General features: G+C 47.6%; 1 protein-coding gene across 8 annotated transcripts in view; it reads left to right on the forward strand.

Moving 5' to 3' along the window:
• Slc44a2 (solute carrier family 44 member 2) overlaps positions 1-25304 on the forward strand; it is a 34102-nt gene that overhangs the window by 3767 nt on the left and 5031 nt on the right. For 2 of the 8 annotated variants that reach the window (XM_035443508.1, XM_035443509.1), the window contains exons 2-21: positions 13275-13323; positions 17276-17378; positions 17686-17759; positions 17886-17970; positions 18188-18272; positions 18372-18482; positions 18583-18643; positions 18726-18849; positions 18943-19026; positions 19115-19227; positions 20991-21122; positions 21487-21586; positions 21667-21759; positions 22102-22186; positions 22817-23079; positions 23163-23257; positions 24103-24206; positions 24290-24363; positions 24486-24556; positions 24691-24779. In XM_035443508.1, the coding sequence (XP_035299399.1) occupies positions 13275-13323; positions 17276-17378; positions 17686-17759; positions 17886-17970; positions 18188-18272; positions 18372-18482; positions 18583-18643; positions 18726-18849; positions 18943-19026; positions 19115-19227; positions 20991-21122; positions 21487-21586; positions 21667-21759; positions 22102-22186; positions 22817-23079; positions 23163-23257; positions 24103-24206; positions 24290-24363; positions 24486-24556; positions 24691-24779 (1995 nt within the window). Of the gene's footprint in view, positions 1-13274; positions 13324-17275; positions 17379-17685; positions 17760-17885; positions 17971-18187; positions 18273-18371; positions 18483-18582; positions 18644-18725; positions 18850-18942; positions 19027-19114; positions 19228-20990; positions 21123-21486; positions 21587-21666; positions 21760-22101; positions 22187-22816; positions 23080-23162; positions 23258-24102; positions 24207-24289; positions 24364-24485; positions 24557-24690; positions 24780-25304 lie in introns of those variants that run through there. The other 6 variants (XM_027411518.2, XM_035443511.1, XM_035443512.1 and 3 more) reach the window with 5 other exon arrangements.

Below are 25304 nucleotides of genomic sequence, written 5' to 3' on the forward strand. Positions count from 1 at the left end.
TGCTACACCAGAGCCTGTCTTAAAAAATAAATAATAATAATAATTTAAGGACCTGGTTAGATGGCTCAGTGGTTGAGAGGGCTAACTGTTCTAGCAGAGGACCTAGGACCTGAGTTTGATTCCCAGCACCCAAATGGCAGCTCACAATCACTTGTAATTCCACCTCTATAGGATTTTGCACCTGCCTCCAAGCACATGGTACTCATAAACTCAGGCACACACCATATACATGTGCACATGAATAAAAATAAAGAAATAAAAGGCTGGTGGTGCACATCTTTAGTTCCCACACTGGAAGGCAGGGGGATCTTTGTGAGTTTGAGGCCAGCCTGATCTACACAGTGAGTTCCAGAACAGCCAGAACTCAGCAAGTGTTCTTAACTACTGAGCCAACTTCCAGCCCCACTATATTTTTATAACACACACTCAATTTGACCATATTCACCCATTACTTCCTCTCATCTCCTCCCAGCTCCCGTTTACTTTCTTTCTTTCTTTTTTTTTTTTTCCCTTTGGTTTTCCGAGACAGGGTTTCTCTGTGGCTTTGGAGGCTGTCCTGGAACTAGCTCTTATAGACCAGGCTGGTCTCGAACTCACAGAGATCAGCCTGCCTCTGCCTCCTGAGTGCTGGGGTTAAAGGAGTGCATCATCCTCCCAGCCCATGTATTTTCCAGCTTATGGTTTTTGTTTGTTTGTTTTGTTTTGTTTTGTATGTGTGTGTGAGAGACAAGTGAGTAGCGGGGGTTGTTCACAGGGCTGTGGGCTCCTTACCAGTGGCCACACCACTGAGGAAATATCTCTCCCTCCCCAGCAATAGTTGCTACCTGTCAATCCTCAGAGAGGGGCAGGGCCTGTTGAGTGCCCCCATCCACATATATACTGGGGGGGGGTGCACTCATGTGTGCGTATGTGGAGACCACAGGTTGATAGCTGGTGTTTCCCTCCATTGCTCTCCAGTTTGTGAGTTTGTAAATCCATTCACTCATGTATTGTCTGTGGAAGTGGGGGAGGGGGCTCAGGGGAGCAGGCGTCTTCACTTGTTGACCCTTGCGTCCATCTCTCTAACTTATTTTCTGAGACAGTATCTGTTCCTAGCCCTGGTACAGTTTTACACCCAGCCTTTTTGTTTGTTTGTGTTTTGAGATAGGGTTTCTCTGTGTGACAGCACTTGCTATCCTAGAACTCACTCTTTTTACCAGGCTGGCCTTGAACTCACAGAGATCTGCCTGCCTCTGCCTCCCAAGTGCTGGGATTAAAGACGTGGACCACCACCACATGGCTTTTATGTGGGTGCTGAGGACTAGAACTCAGGTCCTTGTGCTTCAGACCAAGGCTTTTACCCAGTAAGCCTTCCTCCCACATCTATATCCTTTTAGATTCGTGATTTTTTTTTTTAATGTGTCGGGGTATTTTGCCTGCATGTATGCCCACAGAGGTCAGAAGAGAATGTTAGGTCCTCTGGGACTGGAGTCACAGATGGTTGTGAGTCACTATGTGGTGCTGAGAAAGAGTCCCCGGGCAAGATGCTCAGTGCTCAGTGAGCTGCAGCGTAGCAGGACTGGAGAGATGGCTCTGTGTAAGAGCCCTGGATGCTCTTGCAGGGGACCCTTCCCAGTATCCAGTGGTGACTGACAACAGTCATCAGCCAGGAAACCTGGTTCTCTCTTCTGACCCCTGCAGTCACCAAGCATGTGCATTATGAACAGACATCATACATGCAGGCAAGACACACATGTAAAATAAAATGAATAGACCTAATTTAAAATTTTTGGGCCAGGCAGTGATGCCTCATGCCTTTAACCTTTAATCTCAGCACTTGGGAGGCAGAGTCAGGTGATCTCTTGGAGTTCAAGACCAACTTGGTCTACAGAGTGAGTTCTAGGATAGCCAGGGCTACACAGAGAAATCCTGTCTCAATTTTTTTGTTGTTTTGTTTTTCTGTTTCTTTTTTTCTGAGACAGGGTTTCTCTGTGGCTTTGGAGGCTGTCCTGGCACTCGCTCTTGTAGACAAGGCTGGTCTCAAACTCAGAGATCTGCTTGCCTCTGCCTCCTGAGTGCTGGGATTTAAAGGCATGCGCCACCACCCCCGGCCAAAATTTTTTTAGATATATACTTTGTGGCCTTTTGCAAGGATGAGTTAGCCCTGCTTTGCTGAGGAGGAACAATATGCAGTTTTGTTACCCTGTGAATTCGCCGAGAGGGAATAGTGTGTGTGGGAGATGAGACTAGAGGTGTGGTAGACTCTGGATAGACAGTGTAACGTTCCTTTGTTTCATCCCAACACCAAAATCACCTGGCCCTTAGGAGACAGAGGGCTGGCTACAGATGTGCTGGGTCTGTGGGCTGTAGACAGCACCTGAAAGGAGAGACAGGAAATACTCAACTCCCCCAGGGGGAGGAAGTGAGAGGAAGGGCAGTTGCTTTTCTGTTTTTTTCTTTTTGTTTAATTCTGAATTGAAGTGTCTGTGTGTGTTTGGGACAGGATCACTGGCAGCTCAAGCTGCCCTCAAACTCTCTATAGCCCGGGCTGGCTTTGAACTCCTAACCCTCTTCCCTTCACCTTTTTGTTTGTTTTGTTTTTGTTTGTTTGGTTTTTTTTGTTTTTCGAGACAGGGTTTCTCTGTGGCTTTGGAGGTTGTACTGGGACTTGCTCTTGTAGACCAGGTTGGTCTCGAACTCACAGAGATCTGCCTGCCTCTGCCTCCCGAGTTAAAGGGATAAAGGAGGCATGTGCCACCAACACCCGGCTCCCTTCACCTTCTGATGGCTGCGGTGACAGGCATGCCCCACCCTGCTCAGTTGATGTGGTGCAGAGGAGGGGCTCAGGTTTCTTAGGCATGCAAATCCAATGAAGCCAGGGCTCCACCCATGATACCTGTAGCTTTTTTATATGTATTTATTTATTCATTCATTTTTCTGAGACAGGTTCTCTCTACTTTAACCCTGGGTGTCTTGGTGTGCAGTATGCAACCAGGTTGGCCTCGGAACTCACAGAGAGCCAACTGTCTCTACTTCCTGACCCCTGTGATTAAAGGCATGCACCACTATGCCCAGTTTTTCATTAATGAATGAATTATTAATTTTTTGAGGTAAGCTCAGGCTGGTCTAGAATTCACTCTGCAGCCTCAACTGGCCTCAATTTTACCATCCTCCTGCCTCCAATACCTGAGTGTTGGGATCATCAGCCTGGCCCTTGTCTCCATCTTTTTTCTCTTCATACCTTTACTGCCCCCAAGTTCTTGTCAGAGGACTTGTGTGAGTGACTGAGATTTCCATTCTCTAGGCCAGGCCCAGACTTCTGTGTGGGGCTGTGTAGGCGAGGCCTTGTACACTAGAACCCTTTACTTAGCCAGTGTTTGGAAGTAGTAGGGGCTGGGTGTCACTTGATGTCCTGGCACAAGCATCATGACAGACTGCCTGTTTGCACTCCCTTATCTCCCCCACACACAGTGCTTGGGTAGATGAGTTCTCATGCCCAGCTTGGCAGGGCCCTTCCCCCATAGTTTTCACAATCCAGTTGCCCCTCTTCCCCCACCTCCAGTGCCTCTCCCTGAGTCTTGTTTTGGTTTCTTTTGCTCTTAATACCAGGCAGATTAGGTAAGTTACACAAAGCACAAAAACAAGAGTTTGGTTCAAGTTTGATCCTAGGTCATGCATGGGGCTTTATATGATGTTTTTCTTGCTAAAAGAAATCTGAGAGTTAGTAAGCCCACACATCTGTGCTGTGTTGTGTTTTTGTTCTTGCCATGCTAGGGATGTAATCCTGGGCCACTACCATGGTAGGCAAATGCTCTTCCTTAGAGCCACGCCCTCAGCCCCTCACTGGGGATTCTAGGCAGGAGTTCTACCAATGAGCCACAGCCCAGCCCTGACTGAGGAAATGTCTTGGTTAGGGTTACTGTTGCTGTGATGAACCACCATGACCAAAAGCAACTTGGGGAGGAAAAGGTTTATTTAGCTTACATACCCTGAATCACAGTCCACTGAAGGAAGCTAACTCCAGAGACTCACTGAAGGAAGGAACTCAAAACAGACAGGAACCTGGAGGCAGGAGCTGATGCAGAGGCCATGACGGGCGCTGCTTACTAATTTGCTCCTCCTGCTTTCTTATGGAATCCTGGGCCATCAGCCCAGGGATGTCCCACCCACCTTGGGCTACTCCCTCCCTCCCCCATCAATCACTAATTAAGAAAATGCCTTACAGCCTGATCTTTTTGGAGGCTATATTAGGATTCTCTAGAGTCTAGAGTAACAGAACTTATAACATTAACTTCTCTGTTTGTATAGAAAGGGGATTTATTGGAATGATTTACAGCTGCAGTCCAGCTAATCCAACAATGGCTGGCTGTGAATGGAAAGTCCAAGAATCTACAAGTTGCTCACCATGAGGCTGAGGCTGAATGTCTCAACTGGTTTTCAGCGTACACTGGAGTTCCAAAGAAGTGGGCTCCAATTTCTGTGAAGGATTAGAATTGCTAGCTTGGTAAGAGCAAGCAATTTAATAGCAAGAGCTTCCTTCTTTCCTGTCCTTTCATAGGCTTCCAACAGAAGGCGTGGCCCAGATTAGATCTACATTAAAGGTGTGTCTTCCTAGTTCAAAATCTGGATTAGAAATGGATCTTCCTACTTCAAATTAAGCAAAAATTCCTCACAGATGTGCTCTCTATTTTTGGGTTTTAGTTTGAGAGGTAGTTAAGTTGACAACCAAGAATGGCCATCACAGAGGCATTTTCTCAATTGGGGTTCCCTCGTAGATGACTCTAGCTGTGTCAAGTTGACAGGGATACCAGGCAGAGGCTCTATCAGGGAACCACATCCCCAATCCTTCAGTGGATTCTAGCAAGGATTCTATTGCTGAGTCATGCTCTCTCTCTCTCTCTCTCTCTCTCTCTCTCTCTCTCTCTCTGTTTTGAGACAGTGTCTCATTAAGCTGACAAGACTGACCGTTTTTGGGGTGGGGTACAAGGAAAAATGGTTTTGTTTTGGATCACAGTTCAGTCCATCACATGGGGAGGGTAAGACAGCAGGAGCTTGAGGGAGTCACATGGCATCCACTGTGTGGAAAGAGGATGGTGACTACATTAGGGGTGGCCTTGCACTCATTCTGTGCTTGAACTTGTCATCCTCCTTCCTCAACTTCCTCAGTAGCAAGGATGATAGTCTTGTGTCACCAGACTCAGCTCTATTTTAAAGACACCAGGGCTCACCCAGAGGCACACCTCTCTTTTCCTAATCACCTCCCAAAGGCCCAACTGTCTGCACTGACCCACCTTCTGTACCTTGTCATTGTCTTAATGCCTCCCGGTGGGGTTAGAGCTGCAGAGGGGACCCGGCTGCATTCAAACCCCCACATGCAGGAGCTACCAGAGAACTGTCAGATAGACAAGACACCAGAGGGCTTTTCTGTCAATCCAATCTATGTTGGTCACCAGCTGTGTGGATAAACCAAATGGCCTCAGTTTATCTTCCTGTCAAGTGGGATCACACGTGCGTGTGCATGTGTGTGTGTGTGTGAGAGAGAGAGAGAATTAAAGAGAGGAGAGAGAGAGAGAGAGAGAATTAGAGGAGAGAGAGAATTAGAGAAAGAGAGAGAGAGAGAGAGAGAGCGCAGGTACCTGGGGGAGTAGAGCCAGTGAACAGTGAGCACTGGAGGCCAGAGGTGTTTGGTCCCCTGGAGCTAGAGTTACCGGAAGGAACTCAAGGAACTCAGATCTCGGGAAGAGCAGTATGAGCTCTTAACTACTGAACCACAAACCACGTCTCCAGTCCCCTTGTTGTTTTACTGTGACAAGGTCTCACATATCTCAGGCAACTTTTGAAAAAAATGTATCTTGCTGGGCATGATGGAGCACACCTTTCAGTCCCAGCACTCGGGAGGCAGAGGCAAATGGTTCTCTGTGAGCTCGAGGCCAGCTGGTCTACAGAGTGAGTTCCAGGACAACCAAGGCTTTGTGGAGAGATCCTCTCAAAAGAACAGAAAAAAAATATTTCTTATTGCATGTGTGTGTCTTGAGTTTCAAGTGTAAGGTGGAGTATGACCTGCAGGACTGTGCTCCTCTGGGCCATCTCCCCAGGCCAAGAGTTTGTGGTGTGTGGTGTGAGCATGTGAATGTAGAACTCTCTACTTTTCTCTTTGAGACAGGGTCTCACTGAGGTAGACTTTTTTTTTTTTTTTTTTTTCCCCAAGACAGGGTTTCTCTGTAGCTTTGGAGGCTGTCCTGCAACTCACTCTTTAGACCAGGTTGGTCTCAAACTCACAGAGATCTGCCTGTCTCTGCTCCTGAGTGCTGAGATTAAAGGTGTGTGCCACCAATGCCCCGCTATAAGGTAGACTCTTAAACTGGTCAGTCAGTGAGCTTCCAGAATCCACCTGTCCCACTCCATCAATGGCTGAGGTGACAGGCATGCAAAACTATGTCCTGCTTTCTCCCTCCCTCCCTCCCTCCTTCCCTCCCTCCCCCCATCTCTCTCTCTCTCTCTTCAAGGGTATTCACTTATAGTCCTGACTGGCCAGGAACTTGCTGAGATTAATGGTGTGTGCCACTATGCTGGACTTATGCCTGATGTATAACACCATTTCATTTCCTGGGGAGACGAAGCACACACATCTATTCACCCCAGAAAGGGAGCCCACACAGACCAAAGTATGCACACCACCAAAGTCCAACTTTGAACCAATGAGTTTTACTGGGATCACTTATGGGCATATAGATGAGGGGTCACTTACAGGAGCAGAAATGACTCTAACACAGGCCCACCCTATCATCACCAAGGCCCACCCTAGCATGAGTGACAGTTCACAAAGCTGGGAACCCAGAGCACACGGCACATCCTGCAGGCAGCTGCACAGGTTGGAGCGTGTCCTTTCCAGGTGCCCAGGTGGCCTAAACCTCTTCCAGGTAGTTCTTTTTGTCCGAGCCCCTGTCACCTTTGCAGCTCAGCTTCACCACCTCTTAGATTGAGGTCCCCTTAGCTTTTATCATTTACTCTGGCAGGGAGGAGCTGTGGACCTGGTCAGTCTCAGTGAGTTTTTGAAGCTACTTTGCTTTTGTTTACCTCCCTGTTTAAGGAGCTTCCCTTCAGGATAGCCTGTTTTTAATCTGTGTGTAGCAGATGAGACTGTTTTACACAAAGCCTCCATCCATCCGTCCATCCGTCGTCCATTCTGTGTGTGTGTGTCCTGCCAAGGTTTCTCTGTGCAGCCATGTCCTAGAGTTCCCTCCGTAGACCAGGCTGACCTTGAACTCAGGGGTCTGCCTGCTTCTGTCTCCTGAGTACTAGGAATAAAAGCCTGTACCACTACACCCAGCTGAGTGCCTCACTTCTTAAATGGATTCTTAGAATTCAGTCTTCGGTCCCCATGGTTGCATACCAAGTGTTGTTACTCATTTAGCTTTAACCCCAGCCAGTGACCTCGGACTTGTGATTCTTCTTCCACTGTTTCCCATGGCTTGAGATGACCAGCATTTACACCCTATTTGTTCAGCCCTGGGAGTGGAGCAGGACTTCATGCCTCCTTGGAAGTGCTTTTTTAGCCACTTCCTCCCCCCCCCACACGTGGCTTTCTGTTCATATTATCTGGCATTGTGGTTGCAAAGACCCAGCCCTCTCCCACCCTCAAGTATTGGATCAGCCTCCATGATCAGAAACTGTCAGCTTTTGTGGCTTACCCCCCTTTTCTCATCCGCAAGCAGCTGAGCTTGGGGAACCCATCAGATTATGACTGCAACGTTCTCGGGTTTTGTTTTTGTTTTTTTGTTTTTTTGTTTTTTTCCTGAGAGGCCTCAGTGCCAGACCTGAGCCAAGCCTGTTCTGAGTGCCTTTTCTACATTTAAATAAAGATACACTTATTTTATGTGTGGATGCTGCAGGTAGGTGTGCTCACTTCCTAGTATGCACATGGACTTCAGGTCAGAGGGTAACTTGCAGGAAGGTGTCTGTTCTTTGCCTTCAATATGTGGGGTCTGGGGATGGAACTCAGGTCATCAGTCTTGGCAGCAAGAACCTCTACTTTTGATCCATTTCACCCCCTCTGCATTCTAAATTCTGCCTGAAGGTTAACCCAAGCTTCATCTTTCTCTGAGAGGGAGCTATCAGCTGCTAGACAACGGAGACTCCCATATGTTGTCTTTGCTATGCAAGTCTTATGTTCTTGCTCAGTCACCCTCAGTGGCTCCTACTTGCCCTACAAACCTAAATTGAGGGTAGACAACTTAGGAGACCTGGCAGGGATGGGTTTCCCCGTGTGAAGTGGGTTGAAAGGTGTCAGCAGTAACTCTTCATGTGACTGTTCCTTCCCATTGGCCAGGCATCCCAGCTGACCCTAGAACGTGTAGCACTGCCTTATTTTGCCTCCCAGCCTTCCTATCAGAGACACAGTTTCCTGTAGCTTCTAATAGTTGGAGGTTTTATATATTTGCATGATTAATTCCTGTGGAATTTGTCTGCCTCTGAGTCAGGGCTATTTTCTTCCACTTACATGTCAAGCACATGGTCATAAACATTTTTGCTTTATCTGTGGACTGAAAATCTGTAGCTGAGGTTCACCTTCAGTTTATTATGTGGCTGAGGCCAGCCATGATCCCAGGTCTTCCTAAGGTCCTTTCTCTCTCTCTCTCTCTCTCTCTCTCTCTCTCTCTCTCTCTCTCTCTCTTTCTGAGACAGGGTTTCTCTGTGTAACATCCCTTGCTGTCCTGGAAAACTCACTTTGTAGACCAGGCTGTCCTTGAACTCACAGAAATCTGATTGCCTTTGCCTCCTGAGTACTGGGATTAAAGGTATGTGTCACCACTGCCTGGCAAAGGCACCTTCTTAATGCTAGGTCACAGGTATGTGACACCAGGCCAGCTTTAAATTATCACTGTGTAATACTGACTGTTTTGGAACTCACTCTGTAGATCAGGTTGGTCTGGAACTCACAGAGGTCCACTTGTCTCTGCTTCTAGAGTGCTGGGATTAAAAGTGTGTGCCACAGTGGCATGCTCAAGGTTTTAAAATGTTTAAAAAATATTTATTTAGCTGGGCATTGGTGGTGCACGCCTTTAAATCCCAGCACTTGAGAGGCAGAGGCAGGTGGATCTTTGTGAGTTCTAGGACAGCCTGGTCTACAGAGTTAGTTCCAGGACAGCCTCCAAAGCTACGGAGAAACCCTGTCTTGAACCCCCCCCCCAAAAAAAAGATTATTTACTTTATTTTATATGCATGCGTGAGTTCACTATGTACCTGGTGCCCTTAAAGGTAGGAAGGGGATGGGGTGGCATCTCTCTTCTGGAACTGGAGTTACAGGAGGAGCTGTGGTGTGGGTGCTGGGAACTGAACTCAGGACCTCTGGAAGAATAGTCGGTGCTCTTAACCACTGAGCCATCTCTCCAGCCCCTGCCTTAGCCTCTTAAGTCCTGGGGTGACACTTGTAGGCCACTAAGCCAGTATTTAGGGGAAAGAGGTTGCTGGGGATCCAACCTAAGGCTTTACAGAACTCAGACTACTAAGCACTCTATCTCAAATAAAGGGATTGGATATGAAGCAAGACTCCTCGGACTCAGGTCAGAGCCCTGCACAAAAGGAGCAGTCATTACCCTGCTGGGTCGGGTTGAGAGACAGAGGTTGGCAAATGACCTTGACAAGAATGAGGTGACATTGAGGGCTCCATGAAGAGTGGCAGGGGTCAAAGAGTTCATGTGAGGAAGCCATTTGAAGGCTGTCATTCATGATGTGGTGGTTGGGGACAGTTCGTTTGACAGTCCTCAAGGCACTGTCTAGCTCAGAACACAAGTAGCTTGTTGCCTGGGACCAGTGTACTCTGTCTACTGCTAAATTTAGGTGAGGGCTGTTGGGAGCTTTGAGAAACACAGGGTTTCTTTGGAAGTTCTGGTCAGCCTAGGTCATGGCTTGGAGCTTTTAGCCCTGCCTGTTTGCTGAAGCCTGTGGCTTTGGGGTCAGGTAAGGCTTCCTTAGGGTGAGCCAGAGGAGGGGAGGTGGCCTTTCTCGAGGGACAGCCGATTAGAGAGCAGAGCTCAGATGGGTGTGGTCGACTCTGAGGTGGCAGCTGCAGGTATTAATGGTTTTTGTGTGAGGGTGTTCAGCTAGAATTCATGCCTTCCATATGTTAGGCTCTACCACTGAGCCATGCCCCACCCTCCAGTCCCTCACTGGGGGATTCTAGGCAGGGGCTCTACCACAGAGTCACCCCCACATTCCAACCCTCCCCCCCACACCCATTGTTCATTAGGGAATTCTAGGCAGGGGCTCTACCACTGTATCTTTTCCCCCAGCCCCTCACTGGGGGATTCTAGGTAGCAGCTCTATCGCTGAACCATGCCTCAGTGTGGTTTGGTGGTTGTTTTAGGTGTGTGTAGTGATGAGGGGTACAAACAGGGACTCTCACCATTTACATTGGATGACCTCATAGTATACCGCTACGATGGTGTCCACATTACACCAACTGTGTACCCTACTTCTTCTTCTTCTTCTTCTTCTTCTTCTTCTTCTTCTTCTTCTTCTTCTTCTTCTTTTTTTTTTTTTCTTTGAGATAGGGTTTCTGTGTAGCCCTGGCTGCCCTGTAACTAGCTCTGTAAACCAGGCTGGCCTCAGATTCACTGAGATCCACCATTCTCTGCCTCCCAAGTGTTGGCATTAAAGGCATTCACCACCACTGCCCAGTTACCCTGCTTTTTTAGTATACTTCCTGGTGGATTAAATATCTTTATGGATTGCACAATATATGAATAATACCTCTATGCCAACTGTATAGTTTGACCCCAACTGTGCCCCAAAATGACACCTGCTGTTGACCCCTACCTTGACTAAACACCTGACAGTTCATCTTTTGTGTCCTTAAGCCCTAGTGCCAGCTGCTTACCCCTGGCATCCTGTGCCTGATCTGTGAGGCCAGGACTGGTATCTTCTGCTGCTGCTGTTGTGAATCGTGCACACTGGTCTTGAACTTGATTTAAAAAAAAAAAAAAAGATTTATTTTCATTTTCTGTGCATTGATGTTTTGCCTGCGTGTATATCTGTGTGAGGGTGTCAGATACCCTGGAACTGGAGCTAAAGACAGTTGTGAGCTGCCAGGTGGGTGTTGGAAATTGAACCTGGGTCCTCTGGAAGAGCAGCCAGCGCTCTTAACTGCTGAGCCAGCTCTCAGCCCTTGAGCTTGATCTCACATCTGGTCTAGCCAGATTTTTCTTGTTTTGAAAGAGATTGGAGAGGCTGACTTTTTAGGGCCCCTATAGATGTGCCCAAATTACCCCAATAACCCACCCACATACATAGATTTTTATTTTCTTTTTGGTGAGATAGAGTCTCTCACTGTATAGCTCTGGCTGTCCTGGAATTTACTTTGTAGACCAGACTGGCGGTCTACTCACAGAGATGTAAATAAAACATTTAAAAAGAAGCACTTGGGAGGCAGAGGCAGGCAGATCTCTGTGAGTTCGAGACCACCCTGGTCTACAAGAGCTAGTTCCAGGACAGGCTCCAAAGCCACAGAGAAAACCTGTCTTGAAAAACAAACAAACAAAAAAGAAGAAAAGCCAGGTATGGCCTTTCACCCCAGCATTCTGGAGGTCAAAGCAGAAGGATCCTAGAGAGTTAGAGGCTAGTCAGGGATACATAGTGAGACCCTGTATCAAAATAAGCAAATGAACGAACGAACGAATGAATGAATGAATAAATGAATGAAGAGGGACTGAAAAGACGGCTCAGTGGTTGCTGCTCTTGGAAAGGACTTGGGTTGAGTTTTCAGTACTCACATGGTGTGTGCTCACAACAGTCTGTAACATCGGACACATGTACAGGGAAAGCACTCATGCACATAAAATGAAGTAAATAAATCTAAAAATAAATATGCAAACTACAACTTTTAAAGGGATTGGAGCTGAACAGGATAGTGAGTTCCAGGCCAGCCTGGGCTACACAGTAAGATTTTTGTTACAAAAAACATGTAACCCAGAATGGGGGCGGATTCGCTCAATAGGTGGGAAACTCTGGGTTTCCCACCTCCCATTAAACTGCATGATTTAATCCCAGCACTGGGAAGATGGAGGTAGAGGGATGAACAGTTCAAGGTTATGCTCAGATGAACAATGAGTTGTAAGCCCGCCTAAACTACACAAGACTCTAAGAAAAATGAAAAGGCGCTAATAGATCCCCCCCATTTCATCCATTTATAGGAATTTTAGCCCATATATTTTCTCTTAGTTTTTTTTGTTTTTTGTTGTTGTTTTGTTTTTCAAGATGGGGGTTTCTTCGGTGTAGCCTCGGGCCCTGGAACTTGCTCTGTAGTGCAGGCTGACTTCTTTCTTACTCAGCGATCCATCTGCCTCTGCCTCTTGAGTGCTAGGACTAAAGGCGGGCGCCACTACAGCCCGAATACCTGCCTGTTTTCTTTCCTCCTAGTGCCTCAATTTCCATCTTGCTTGGTGGAGCAGTTGGGGTGATCTTTTAGACTTGAGAGAGAAGTGTCCCTGGATGCTTTGTTTCGTGGGCGGGTGGAAGGTGGGTGGAGGATGAGGCCGGAGCCCAGAGGAGTTGGGTGAAGCTGGGGGCAGGGATGGCTAAATCGGGCCTTCCAGTGAGTGGCAGGAGCAGCCGCGGCCCCACCCGGCCCTCTAGGTCGGCACCTCCTCCTCGGTTATTTGGCTGGGGCTTGTCTGACCGGTTTGGGCCGATCCGCCAGCCACTCTGCTTGGAGGAGCTGCTGCTGCGGGTGGCGGCTGTGTCCTGGGGGGCGCCGTCGGGGCTGCACCGCAGGGATGGGGAAGGATTCGCAGCACTACTACGGGAAGCACGGTATGCGAGCCCTGCTTGTGCATCCCGGTGACAGCAGCCGGGACCTTGGACTCTCAGGGAAGGTTGCTAAAGAGAGGGGGAGTAATTGCACTTGAATCGCAGTTGTGCGCCCCCGCCCTCCCAGTCCCAGGCTATCTCCCACAGCTGCCTCAGACACCTTCTCCGCTCTCCTTTACCTAGGACCAGGGCCGCACGCATCCCCAGAACACCTGCATCTCTCCACTGTGAACTTTGCCTTCTTTGCTCTGGTCCTTGTAAGCCCTTCCAGGCATTTCCCTTTGGTGACAGCAAGCCGCAGCTGGTCACCCCTAGTGACTGTAGCCCCTGCTGTGGTCTCTGATGACCTTGGAGCTTGGGTGTAGTCCCTTAGAGGTAGGGTGCAGATACAGCTCAGCGCTTCTTATGACTTGTGGACCCAGGGGTCTCCCAGCTCCCTTGCCTGTGTCATATTCTCACTCACCCTGCTTAACCCTGTTGACTTTCAGGGACGCCGCATAAATACGACCCCACCTTCAAAGGACCCATTTACAACAGGTAGGAGGCCCTGCCTTCCTGGGGAAGAGGGGAGAGAATGGGAGAGTGTCTGTGTCCAGCTTGTTCTTCAGCAAAGCAGGGTGATTCAAAAGCTGGTTTCCTTAAGGTTCTAGACTTCTCCCCAATGGAGCTGGGAATGGAATTGAGCTTCACACACCACCGGCACGCATTGTGCCCTGCCCTTACGTGGATCCTTTTTTATTTTTATTTTTTTAACATATTTATGTGCGTGTTTGCCTGTATATATGGACGTGGTATGCATTTGTCCCTGTGCATGTGTGGAGGTCAAAGGACAACTTTCATGAGTTGGTTTTCTCCTTCTATCATGAGGGTCCCAAGGATCCCAAAAAGTTTGCCCCTATCTGCTGACCCATCACCCTAGTTCCCCTCCCTCTCCTGTCTCAGTACCAAACAAGGGCTCTGCCACTGAGCCACTTTTCCTCCCCTACTTTTTGTTTGTTTGTTTAGTTTTGTGGGGGTTTTGTTTTTGAGACAGTATCTTTCTTTGTAGTTCTGTCTGTCCTGGAACTCTTGATGTAGAACAGACTGGTCTTGAACTCAGGAGATCCACCTGCCTCTGCATGAGCCTTGTACACATAAACAAAATTTTGTCTGAGCTAAATGTGGCTTCCCTGTCCTATGATCCCAACTACTTGAGAGGCAAGAGGATCAAAAGTTCAATATCTTGGGGGGTGGGATTAATAAAATAATATATTGCATGGAATTCTCAAATTAATAATAAAAGTATTATTTAAAAAAAGAGAGCCCTGAGCCTGGTCTACAGAGTGAGTTCCAGAATAGCCAGATCTACACACAGAAACCCTGTCAGAGTCCTGGGTTAAAGGCATGTACTGCTTCTGGTTAATTTTTTTTTTTAGATTTAATTTAATGTGTATGAATGTTTTCTCTGCATGCGTGTATGTGCAGCATGTTTGTTATAGATCCCCTGGAACTATATGGTTGTTTTGCCTTCATTTATGTCTGGTTTGTGTGTGTTCCTGGTATCCAAGAATGCCAGAATGAGGGGTTGAATCCCCTGGGATTGGGAGTCTCCAGGTGGGTGCTGGGAAATCCAGTAGTCTTAAAACTTGACCTGTCTCTTTAGCCACTCTCTGTTTATTTAGTGACTTTTTTTTTTTCTTTCAAGACAGGGTTTCTCTGTGTAGCCCTGACTGCCCTAGAACTATCTCTGTAGAACAGGCTGGCCTCGAACACCTGCCTTTGGCCCCTTTGCTGGGATTAAAGTCGTGAGCCACCACCTCCTGGCTAGTGACTATTATTATTTCTTTTTCTTTTTTTTTTTTTTTTGGTTTTTTGAGACAGGGTTTCTCTGTGGCTTTGGAGGCTGTCCTGGAACTAGCTCTTGTAGATCAGGCTGGTCTCAAACTCACAGAGATCCTCCTGCCTCTGCCTCCAGAGTGCTGGGATTAAAGGCATGTGCCACCAACGCCCATCAACTTTTTTTTTCCAACTTTTTTTATTTGAATTAGAATAAATTGAATTGTTATACATGACAATCCCATTTCCCTTCTCCCACCCGTCCCCCCTACCCCCCCCCCTTTTTTAAAGAAAGTTCAAGGCCTGCCTGAGTGACTTTCAGAGATCTTTTCTCAAAATTTTAAATGGATTCATTTTATTTATTGTATGTGTGTGGTGCCTGCATGTATGTATGTGTACCATGTGCATGCCTGCTGCCACTGAGGTCAGAGTGGCATCACAGAGTCCATCAGATCCCCTGGAACTGGAGTTACTGATGGTTGTGAACCACCATGTAGGTGCTGAGAATTGAGCCTTCATCCTCTGGAAGAGCAACAGTGCTTTTTGTTTGTTCTGTTTTGCTTTTGAGACAGGGTTTCTTCTGCATAATCCTGGCTGTCCTGGAACTTGCTCTGTAGACCAGGCTGGCTTTGGACTTAGAGATGCTGGGATTAAAGGCATGCGCCACCATGCCTTGCCTGCAACAAGAGGTTATCATTACTGAGCCATCTCTTCAGCACCTCAAATCTTTATTTTTGTTTATTTATTTATTTACTTATTTATTTTTAAGGCCAGGACTGGAGATGAGGTTTGGTTGGTAGAATACTTAGCTGCTATGCAGGAAGCCCAATGTCCAATCCAGCACTGAATTCACTCACTGGGTCTGACCAGGCAAAACCTGATAACCTAAGCATTCAAGAAGTGGAGGCAGGAGGCTCGGAGTTCAAGGTGAACTTGACTCTATAGCCAGTTTCAGGGCAGCCTTGAGTATGTGGGACCTTGTGTTAAATAAGTAAATAAAAAGTAAAGGGGGCAGTAAGATAGACCAGCTATTACACACAGTTGCCAGCAAGCCTGATGACCTGCAGTCAGTCCTTAGGATCTGGATGGTAGAAAAGAAAATTGGCCCCTCAAAGGCATGTGCACAGTCGCAACACACACACAAACAGATGAATTTGGGTTATGTTTTGTTGCGGGTGTGGTTTTTTGAGACAATTTTTCTCTGAAGCTGTGGATGTCCTAGAACTCACACTAGACCAGGCTGGCCATGAACTCACAGAAATCTGCCTGCCTTTGCCTTCCAAATGCTGGGGTTAAGTGCACCACTCACTCAGCTCAATAAATTTGTTTTTTAAGTGTGGTGAATTGAGAAATGTGGCGGTTGGGTGACTGGAGTGTAGTGATATATTTTTTATGATTTATTAAAGCTTGCCTGAGGATTCAGCAAGCAAAGGCAGCCACAAGCTATAGAAGCCAGGCACATACCTTTAATCCTAGCAGCCAGAAGTCAGGAGCTGGTGGTACACACCTTTAATCTTAGGATTTAGGATTAAGAGATAGACGGTTCTCTCTGAGTCCAAGATCATTCAGATCTACACAAGAGTGAATCAGTCTAAAAGAGAATTATAGCTCACACCTTTAATCCCAAAACTAGGGAAGTGTGTAAGACAGAAGCAAGGTCTCAGAGAGGCAGGCATTCATTCTCCAGTCACACTGAAGAGAGGCAGCAGTGTGAGACTTGGTGAAGAGCTTGTGTGAGGATCAGCCCTTTCAGCCTGAGCTAGAGGTGAAAGCTAGTGGCCAGCTGCTTTGCTTCTCTGATCTTTAGCTTGAACCCTAATATCAGTCTCTGGGTCTTTTATTTATTCCTGGATCTTTTATTTATTCGTGTTACACTGGAGAGATGGCTCAGCAGTTAAGAGCATTTGTTGTCCAACCAATCATAAGAACTGGAGTTTGGGTCTCAGCTCTCACATAGCAAGTCAGGTATCTCACAGGTGCATGTAACTCCAATGTACGCTTCTGGATTCTACCTGTGCACAGGCACATAGACATATGCATAAAAAATGTAGGGCCAAAGATACAACTCAGCAGGTAAGAACATTTGTTCCAATTCTAGAGGACCAGGATTTGTTCCCGGCACCCACACAGTGGCTTACAACCAACCACCTGTAACTCCAGTTTCAGGGGATCTATCAAGTACATTCTTTGGCCTTCACACGATGCACACATGTGATGCACATACATGCAAGCAAGCAAACATTCTTTAATCCTGAGTGCTGGGATAAAGGTGTGCACCATCACCCACCCGGCTTGCAAGCAAACTTTCTTACACATAAAAATAAGTCTTAAGAAAAAAATAAAAAAGAAGGTTGGAGAAATGGCTTTAAAAAGGTGCCTAGTTGGGCAGGAAGATCTCTGTGAGTTTGAGGCCAGCCTGGACTACAGCTACACAGAGAAACCCTGTCTTGAAATACAAACAAACAAACAAAAAAAGTGCCTACCACCAAGCTTACCATCACCTTGGTAGAGAGAACCAACTCCCAAAGTTGTCCTCTAACCTACACACACACACACACACACACACACACACACACACACACACACAATCAAGAGATATAGAAGGAGGAAAAGGCCTATGACCTGGGACTGAGGAGATTGCTCAGCCTTTAAGAGCACTGGTTGCTCTTCCCAGAGGACTCAAGGTTCAATTCCCAACCTTGCATGCAGTTCAGAGGACCTGATGCCCTCTTCAGGAGTCCACAGGCACTAGATGCACACATGGCTATGCTATGCAGGTAAGACACCTTATTTATATACATGAATAAAAGTAAAAAAAAATTAAAAATGCACTTAGGCCATATGTGGTGGCACGAACCTTTAATCTAAGCACTCAGGAGGCAGAGGTAGGTGGATTTCTGTGAGTTTGAGGGCAATCTGGTCCACATAGTAAGTTTTAGGCCAGCCAAGGCTACAAGGTGAGACCCCTTTTCAAAAAAGGGAAAAAAAAAAAAAAAGGCACATGATCCTTAGCCCAGAGTTCAGATTCCTCATAAAAAGGGGTGTGTATAAGGTCACATGAACTGATGCTGCTCTACTCCCCAGGGGTTGCACAGATGTCATTTGCTGTGTGTTGTTCTTCTTGGCCATTGTAGGCTACGTGGCTGTGGGCATAGTAGGTAAGTGCAGGGAGGGAGAAAACTTGGGCTTCTCAGGTAGGAGGGGCCAGCACAACCTCTGGGGTGTACAGGGTAGTGCTGTGGCTTTGAAGTGACAGAGCCTCTGTATCCCTGGTCTCTCCACAGCCTGGACCCATGGAGACCCTCGGAAGGTGATCTACCCTACTGATAGCCAGGGCCAGTTCTGTGGGCAAAAGGGAACAAAAAATGAGTGAGTTTATTTATTTATTAGTTTATTTATTTATTTATTTATTAGTTTATTTATTATGTATGCACTTAAGCCACAATACCCATGTGGAGGTCCAAGAATCTGTACTTTTCTTCCATCACATGATTCCCAGAGATGGAACTCAGGTTGACCTGAGCCATCTCTGGGCCCAGTAGGTGCAAAGTCTTGACCAACTCTATTTGCCCTCCTCCAACCCCAGGAACAAACCCTTCTTGTTTTACTTCAACATTGTGAAGTGTGCCAGCCCCCTGGTCCTGCTGGAATTTCAATGTCCTACCCCTCAGGTAACATGTTCCCACAGCTCTCATGAACATCAGGAGACCTCTGTCCTGGATGGGGTCTCAGTGTCCTGAGTCTGTATCCGTTTCATTCCACTCCCCCAGATCTGTGTGAAGCAGTGCCCGGACCGCTATCTCACTTTTCTGAATGCACACAACTCTCATGACTTTGAGTATTACAAACAGTTCTGCATGCCAAGCTTCCAGAACAATAAAGTGAGCATAAAGTCCCTTTCAGTGTCCTGGGAAGGGACAAGGGAAGGGACACAGGAAGGTGCCCTCCTCAGAGATCCACTTCTTCCCATTCTCTCTGCAGGGGGTGGCCGAGGTGCTCCGAGATGGGGACTGTCCAGCTGTTATCATCCCCAGCAAACCTTGTGAGTAATAGGCATGGCACAGGATCAGGTGACACTGGGGAATCTGCAAGGGTTCATCTGCTGGTGTCTTCTGGTCCCACAGTGTTCCAGCGGTGCTTCCCAGCCATCCATACCAACAGAGGGGTCCTTATGGTGGGCAATGAGACAACCTATGAGGACGGACATGGCACCAGGAAGAACATCACGGAACTGGTGGAGGGTGCCAAGTGAGAAGGCAGCCCTCTAGCATACCTGGGTTTCCTGGGATGGGACTGAAGCTGGCCTTCCCTGGGTATGACTTGAGTCTCTTCCGCCCCTAGGAGGGCCAACATGGTTCTAGAGGCTCGGGAGCTTGCCATGCAGATATTTGAAGATTACACTGTATCCTGGTACTGGATTGTCATGTGAGTTGGAAGGAAGGTGGCTGTCCCCTGGCTACCACATCTGTGAGCCTAAGGACAGTGCCACTCATGCTCCTGTCATATCCCCCAGAGGTTTGGTCATTGCCATGGTTCTGAGTCTGCTGTTTATCATCCTGCTGCGATTCCTGGCAGGCATTATGGTCTGGGTGATGATTGTCATGGTGGTCCTGGTACTTGGCTATGGTGAGTCTCCCCCTTCCTTCTACTCCTCCCTGCCTAAGGTCGACAAAGTGCCAATGCCTTTTGCTCTGGTGACAGCTCATCAAAAATGTCACCTTAAGCCTTCAGATGTTTTTCACCATTTAACTGGCATGTTTGTAAAGATGTCATGCTACAACAGTGGTACTGTTGTAGGAACTTTGAGGCAGCCAGGACCCATCAAGAGGGGCTGGGTGAAATCCAACTTGGTGGGGCTAAGCTTGTAACTCAAGCACTTGCCTATATCCCTCCCATGAAGGGCTGGAGTCCTGGCTCAGTGTTACAGTGCTAACACATGCAAGGACACTTACCACAAAAAAAGAGAAAAGAAAAAAATTTTCCTCTAAACTGTGAGAACCAGGACCTGGTTTGATATTTTAATTAACAACAAAAGACATTATGAAGACATCTGCTTAGTCTAGTGAGCAGGCTTGTGTACTGTAGTACCCAAGGGGCTGGGTTCAAATCCCAGCTCTGCTGCTTCCTAGCTCTGTCCTTGGGCACATGACTAAGCCTCCCTGTGCGTAATTACTTACACCATCTAATGGGAATAATTGGTATTTCCTAATTGGAGACTTAATGAGAGAGTAGTGAGGTAGTAATGTGAGGTTATTGTCAAGAGAACCTATGCGGTCAGAGGCCTGGTGTATGAACCAGTGGCTCATGTTCTGATTACATTTTCTTCGTGTGTGTGTGTGGGGGGGGATTCAAGAAACCCTGACTAGCCTGGAACTCGATTTGTAGACCTGGCTGTCCTCAAACTCAGAGATCCTCCTGCCTCTGACTCTGGAGTACTGGGATTAAATGCTAGCGCCTCTTCTGCCTGGCTCTTTTTTGTATTTTTATACTATGTTCATTTATTGTGTGTGTCTGTGTGCATGCAAATGTGTGTGCATATATGTGTACCACGATGTGTATATAGAGGTCAGAGGACAAGTTGCAAAAGTGTGGGTACCAGGGATTGAACTCAGGTCACCAGCCTGGCAGCTGGTGCCTTTATCTACTGAACGGTTGCTGGCCCTTATTCTGATTTTTTCCTTTTAAACTTCCTATAAGGAAAAATGCTTGGGAACTCAGTCTGAAGATCCAGATACCAAAACATTTGTGTAGCATGGTTGTACATGCCTGTTTTCCACTGCCAAGAGAGTTATAAAGTTGAATTGGGTGCCGGGTGTTGATGGCACACGCCTTTAATCCCAGCACTCGGGAGGCAGAGGCAGGCGGATCTCTGTGAGTTCGAGGCCAGCCTGATCTCCAGAGCGAGTGCCACGATAGGCTCCAAAGCTACACAGAGAAACCCTGTCTCGAAAAACCCAAAAAAAAAAAAAAAAAAAAAAAAAACCAAGTTGAATTGGATCTTGCCACATAATAACACCTTGTCTCAAAAACAACAACAACAAAAAAGAAGTTGTTCATGTTAATCATAGTTTGAGCTGTGAGCTGTGGTTGACAATTTAGCTGACTTGGTTTTTGTTTTGTATTTTGGGTCTCAGTATATATAGCCCTGGCTGGCCTGGAACTGTGTGTAGAGATCTGCCTCCCGCGTTCAGGCTGCAAGTGCAGCCTCTGCCTGCCCTGTCATCAGGTGGGAGGGCCTCCTAGCACCGGTTTTTTGTTGCACCCATTGATCAGGCGAGAGACTTGCCTTCCAGCAAGTTCCAGACCAGCCAGGGCTACCTAGTGAGACCCTGTCTCAAAAAATAAACAAAGAAGAAAATCACTGTCTGGGTTGTGGCTACTATATACAGGCATATTTCACTGTTATATGGAGTACTCAAGACTGAGGGGACAGGCGGGCTCTGATGTTTCCTTGGTGGACCTTGGCTTCCAGACGGACCTCCGAGTGTACCTGCATTTGCGGCAGACCTGGATGGCCTTCAGTGAGTTGGACCATCTGCCCCCCCATGCTTGCATTATGGGAAATCTTGGCGTGCTTGTGGTGGACTCCCAAAAAACTCACTGTCAGTTCTTACAGAAATCATTTAATTGTATGTTATTTTATTTATTTTTAAATCTATTTCATTTCTTATTACTTTTAATTCTTAAAAAATTATATATTATCTTTCTTTGTTGGGAGGGGACATTTATGCCAAAGCCCTGCTATGTGGGAATCAATGGACTTTTCATGAATCAGTTCTCTGCTTCCACCTGTGGGTTCTGGGAACTGAACTAAGATCATCAGGCTTGGCCACAAGTGTCTTTAGCTGAGGATCCACCCTGATGTCTGCCCACCCTGTTCCACAGTGATCATTTTAAGCATCCTAGAAGTGGTTATCATCTTGTTACTCATCTTTCTTCGCAAAAGAATACTGATCGCCATAGCCCTCATCAAAGAAGCCAGCAGGTGGGGTCTGGCCAGCCAGGGGTGTGCCTGGGTCTCAGCCTGGAAGTACCTGGCCCTCATGTCTATCTGTTTCTCCCCAGGGCTGTGGGACATGTCATGTGCTCCATGCTCTACCCCCTGGTGACGTTCTTCCTCTTGTGTCTCTGCATTGCCTACTGGGCCAGCACCGCCGTGTATCCACCATTCAGTCATCAGTCTGTGGTCCCCGGGGACAAATGTCCCTAAATGTCCTGCAGCTTAAGGTGGGGTTGGACTATGCTTGGGGTGATTGGTCCTTTCCCCATGTCTCTCTTTATTTTAAAAGTTTCTAGGCTGGGCAGTGGTGGCGCACGCCTTTAACCCTAGCATTCAAGAGGCAGAGGCTGGCAGATCTTTGTGAGCTGGAGGCCAGCCTGGTCCAAAGTGGTTCTCTGTCTCTTAAGTCTTGGGATTACAAGGGTGAGCCACTATTCCTGGATTCCCCCAACTCCTTGGATTCTCAGCCACAGATTTCAGTTTCTTTAATGAGCCTGCAGCTTCCTGTCTACCTCTAATGTAGCTGTATACAAGATTTTTGACGACACATCCTGCCCACTTTCAGGAAAAACCTGCAACCCAGAGGTAGGTATCTCTGTCATGGGGAGGACAGGCTTTGCCCTAGGAGCCTCCCCTTGAAGATAATTCTGCAGACGTTTGGCACTTGCTGTATGTGTTCAGCTGAGTGGGGTGGAGCTCTCAAGCCATTGCTGGATTTGGTCATTTTTCAGGGCAAGGCTGGACTGTTCCCAACCATGCATACTGAACTATATTCATCTTTCCCCTCTGTGGTGTCACTTTTTGTCCCTCTACCCCTTTCTTGACTTCTGATGTCTGTGTGTGTCCGGTGTGTGTGGCATATATACGTATGTGTTTGTGGAGTGCTTTGCTTTTTATTTCTCAGCCTTATTCCCTTTAGATAGTTTCTCTTACTAAATCAGAAGCTAAGCTGGTATCTTTGCTCCTTCTAGCACATGGGCTACATGCTAGCACAGGCCACGCCCAACCACATGGGTGTGAGTGCTGGAGGCTTGAACTTAAGTCCTCACTCATAAGTCCCCTTACCTACTGAGCCATCTCTCAGGTCCTCCAACACCTTTCTCTGGACTTTTGTAATGGGGTAATCTTGCTCCTAGGACTTGCCCTGTGGTCCAACCTCAGTCTTTTCTGAACTTCTGACCCTGTGTTCTTTGGGGTTCCTCACCCCTTCCCCAGACCTTCCCTTCAGTGAATGAGAGCCGCCAGTGTCCCAATGGCCGATGCCAGTTTGCATTCTACGGTGGCGAGTCTACCTACCACCGTGCCCTGCTGGGTCTGCAGATCTTCAATGTATTCATGTTCTTCTGGCTGGCCAACTTTGTGCTGGCACTGGGCCAGGTGACCTTGGCCGGAGCCTTTGCCTCCTATTACTGGGCTATGCACAAGCCTGACGACATGCCTGCCTTCCCCCTCTTCTCTGCTTTTAGCCGAGCGCTGAGGTAAAGAGGAGTGTTGGGGTGGGAAGGGAAGGGATGCAGAGACCTCATCTGGTTGAGCCACTGATTGCCCCTTTTGATTCCAGGTACCACACGGGCTCCTTGGCCTTCGGCTCACTTATCCTGGCCATCGTGCAGATCATCCGAGTGGTGCTGGAGTACCTGGACCAGCGTCTGAAAGGTACTGCCCTGCCTGTAGCTTCAGCTCGGGCCTGGGCTTAGTCTTGATTGGGTCTTGCTTGAGGAGTAGGGGCCAGAGGTAAGCCTCTGCTGGCTTGCTGTTTAAGAAAGGAGTGGAGCTAAGAGGCAGAGGAGCAGTTAGCAGAGCCAACTGAACTGTTTGGAGTCTCTGTTGTTGATGTGGGTCCAGGAGGAGCAGTAGGCCATTGGCTCAGGCTAGCCAGGTTGGGCTAAGGCTTTTTGTTTTGTTTTTGGTTTTGGTTTTGGTTTTTCGAGACAGGGTTTCTCTGTAGCTTTGGAGCCTATCCTGGCACTCACTCTGGAGACCAGGCTGGCCTCGAACTCACAGAGATCCACCTGCCTCTGTCTCCTGGGATTAAAGGCGTGTGCCACCAACGCCTTGCTGGGCTAAGGCTTTTTTTGTTTTTTTGGTTTTTTTTTTTAGATAGCTTTTTTACTGTGTTTGGCCTCAAACTCTGTATGTAGACCAGACTGGCTTAGAATTCACAGGTCCATCTGCTCTGTCTCTTGAGTGTTAGGCTTGACTTCATACATCACCACCTGCAGCTGTCTGGATTTAAAAGGCTGGTGTTCCACTCACTAAATAGACAAGAATGACCCTAATTCCTGATCTTTGGAGATACCTTTTGTGGGTCAACACCTGGATTGATTGATTGGTTGGTTGGTTGGTTGATTTTGAGGCAGTCTTTCTACATTGTCCAGGTTTGCCTCATACATAGTTCAGGCAAGCCTCAGACTTGCAATCCTTAGCTGTCTTGCTGGACTCCGGGGGTCTCTACCAAGCCAGGCCAGTCCCTTGCCACCCATAACTCCCTTCTTTTTCAGCTGCACAGAACAAGTTTGCCAAGTTCCTCATGGTCTGTCTCAAGTGTTGCTTCTGGTGCCTAGAGAAGTTTATTAAATTCCTGAATAGGAATGCCTACATCATGGTGAGCCAGGGGCTGTGTGCTGCCCTGGGTGGGCTATCCCCCCATGTCGATCGCACAGGCTTCAGAACTTCTCTTCATTCCAGATTGCCATCTATGGCACCAACTTCTGTACCTCAGCCAGGAATGCCTTCTTTCTGCTTATGAGGAACATTATCAGGTTAGGGACACGCTCCATCCCTCTCCCAGCCTCCCTCCGGCCCCAGCCCCATCTCCCAACCAGCCTTGTACTCACCCTGCCTCCTCTCCTGGGCTCTGAGTCCACACTCACTCTCCCTACAGGGTGGCCGTCCTGGACAAAGTCACCGACTTCCTCTTCCTGTTGGGCAAACTTCTGATTGTGGGTAGTGTGGGTGAGTGGTGCCACTGGGCCAGTCCCTGCTGGGTGGGGAAGCCTGTGGGGAATGGCATGTAAACTGGTGTCAGGCTCAGGTCATCTTGCTGAGCCCTCCTTGGGGACTCAGCCATCTCCTTCATCCCATCGTAGGCATTCTGGCCTTCTTCTTCTTCACACATCGGATCAGAATCGTGCAAGATACAGCCCTGCCTCTCAATTACTACTGGGTTCCAATACTGGTGAGGACCTTTGGGGACAGATCAGGGTCTGGGTAGAAACAGGGGTGGGGGAATTAGGATTTGCTTAGGTTCCTTTGGTGAAAGTTAGAGGTGGGACAGCCACTGGTTATTTGGTCCTTAAGTATTTACAGAGTACCTGCATACAAGGCACAGGGATGGAGGGACTTTTGATCTTCCTGCCTCCCAAACCCTAAGATTACAGCCAAATCTTGTCATGCCAGGCAAGGCCTTATAGTATAGATGCATAGGGATGTTATCTGGTGATGATACTGATGGCACACACCTGTCATCCCAACACTAGGAAGTGCAGGTGGAAGAAAAACGAGGTTATCGTTAGCTACATAGTGAGTTCAAGGCCAGCCCTGGCTCCATAAGACTCTCAGAAAACAAAAGAAACAAAAGAGTGACTCACAGTCTTTTCATATGTGTATGTCTCTTCATACATGTGACAGTACATGTGTGTGCATGTGGAGGCCCGAGTTTACTATCAGGGTGAATTCCTTGATGGATCTGGCAGGGTCTCCT

This window comes from Cricetulus griseus, chromosome 4, assembly GCF_003668045.3.
Source record: "Cricetulus griseus strain 17A/GY chromosome 4, alternate assembly CriGri-PICRH-1.0, whole genome shotgun sequence".
NCBI lineage: Eukaryota > Metazoa > Chordata > Mammalia > Rodentia > Cricetidae > Cricetulus > Cricetulus griseus.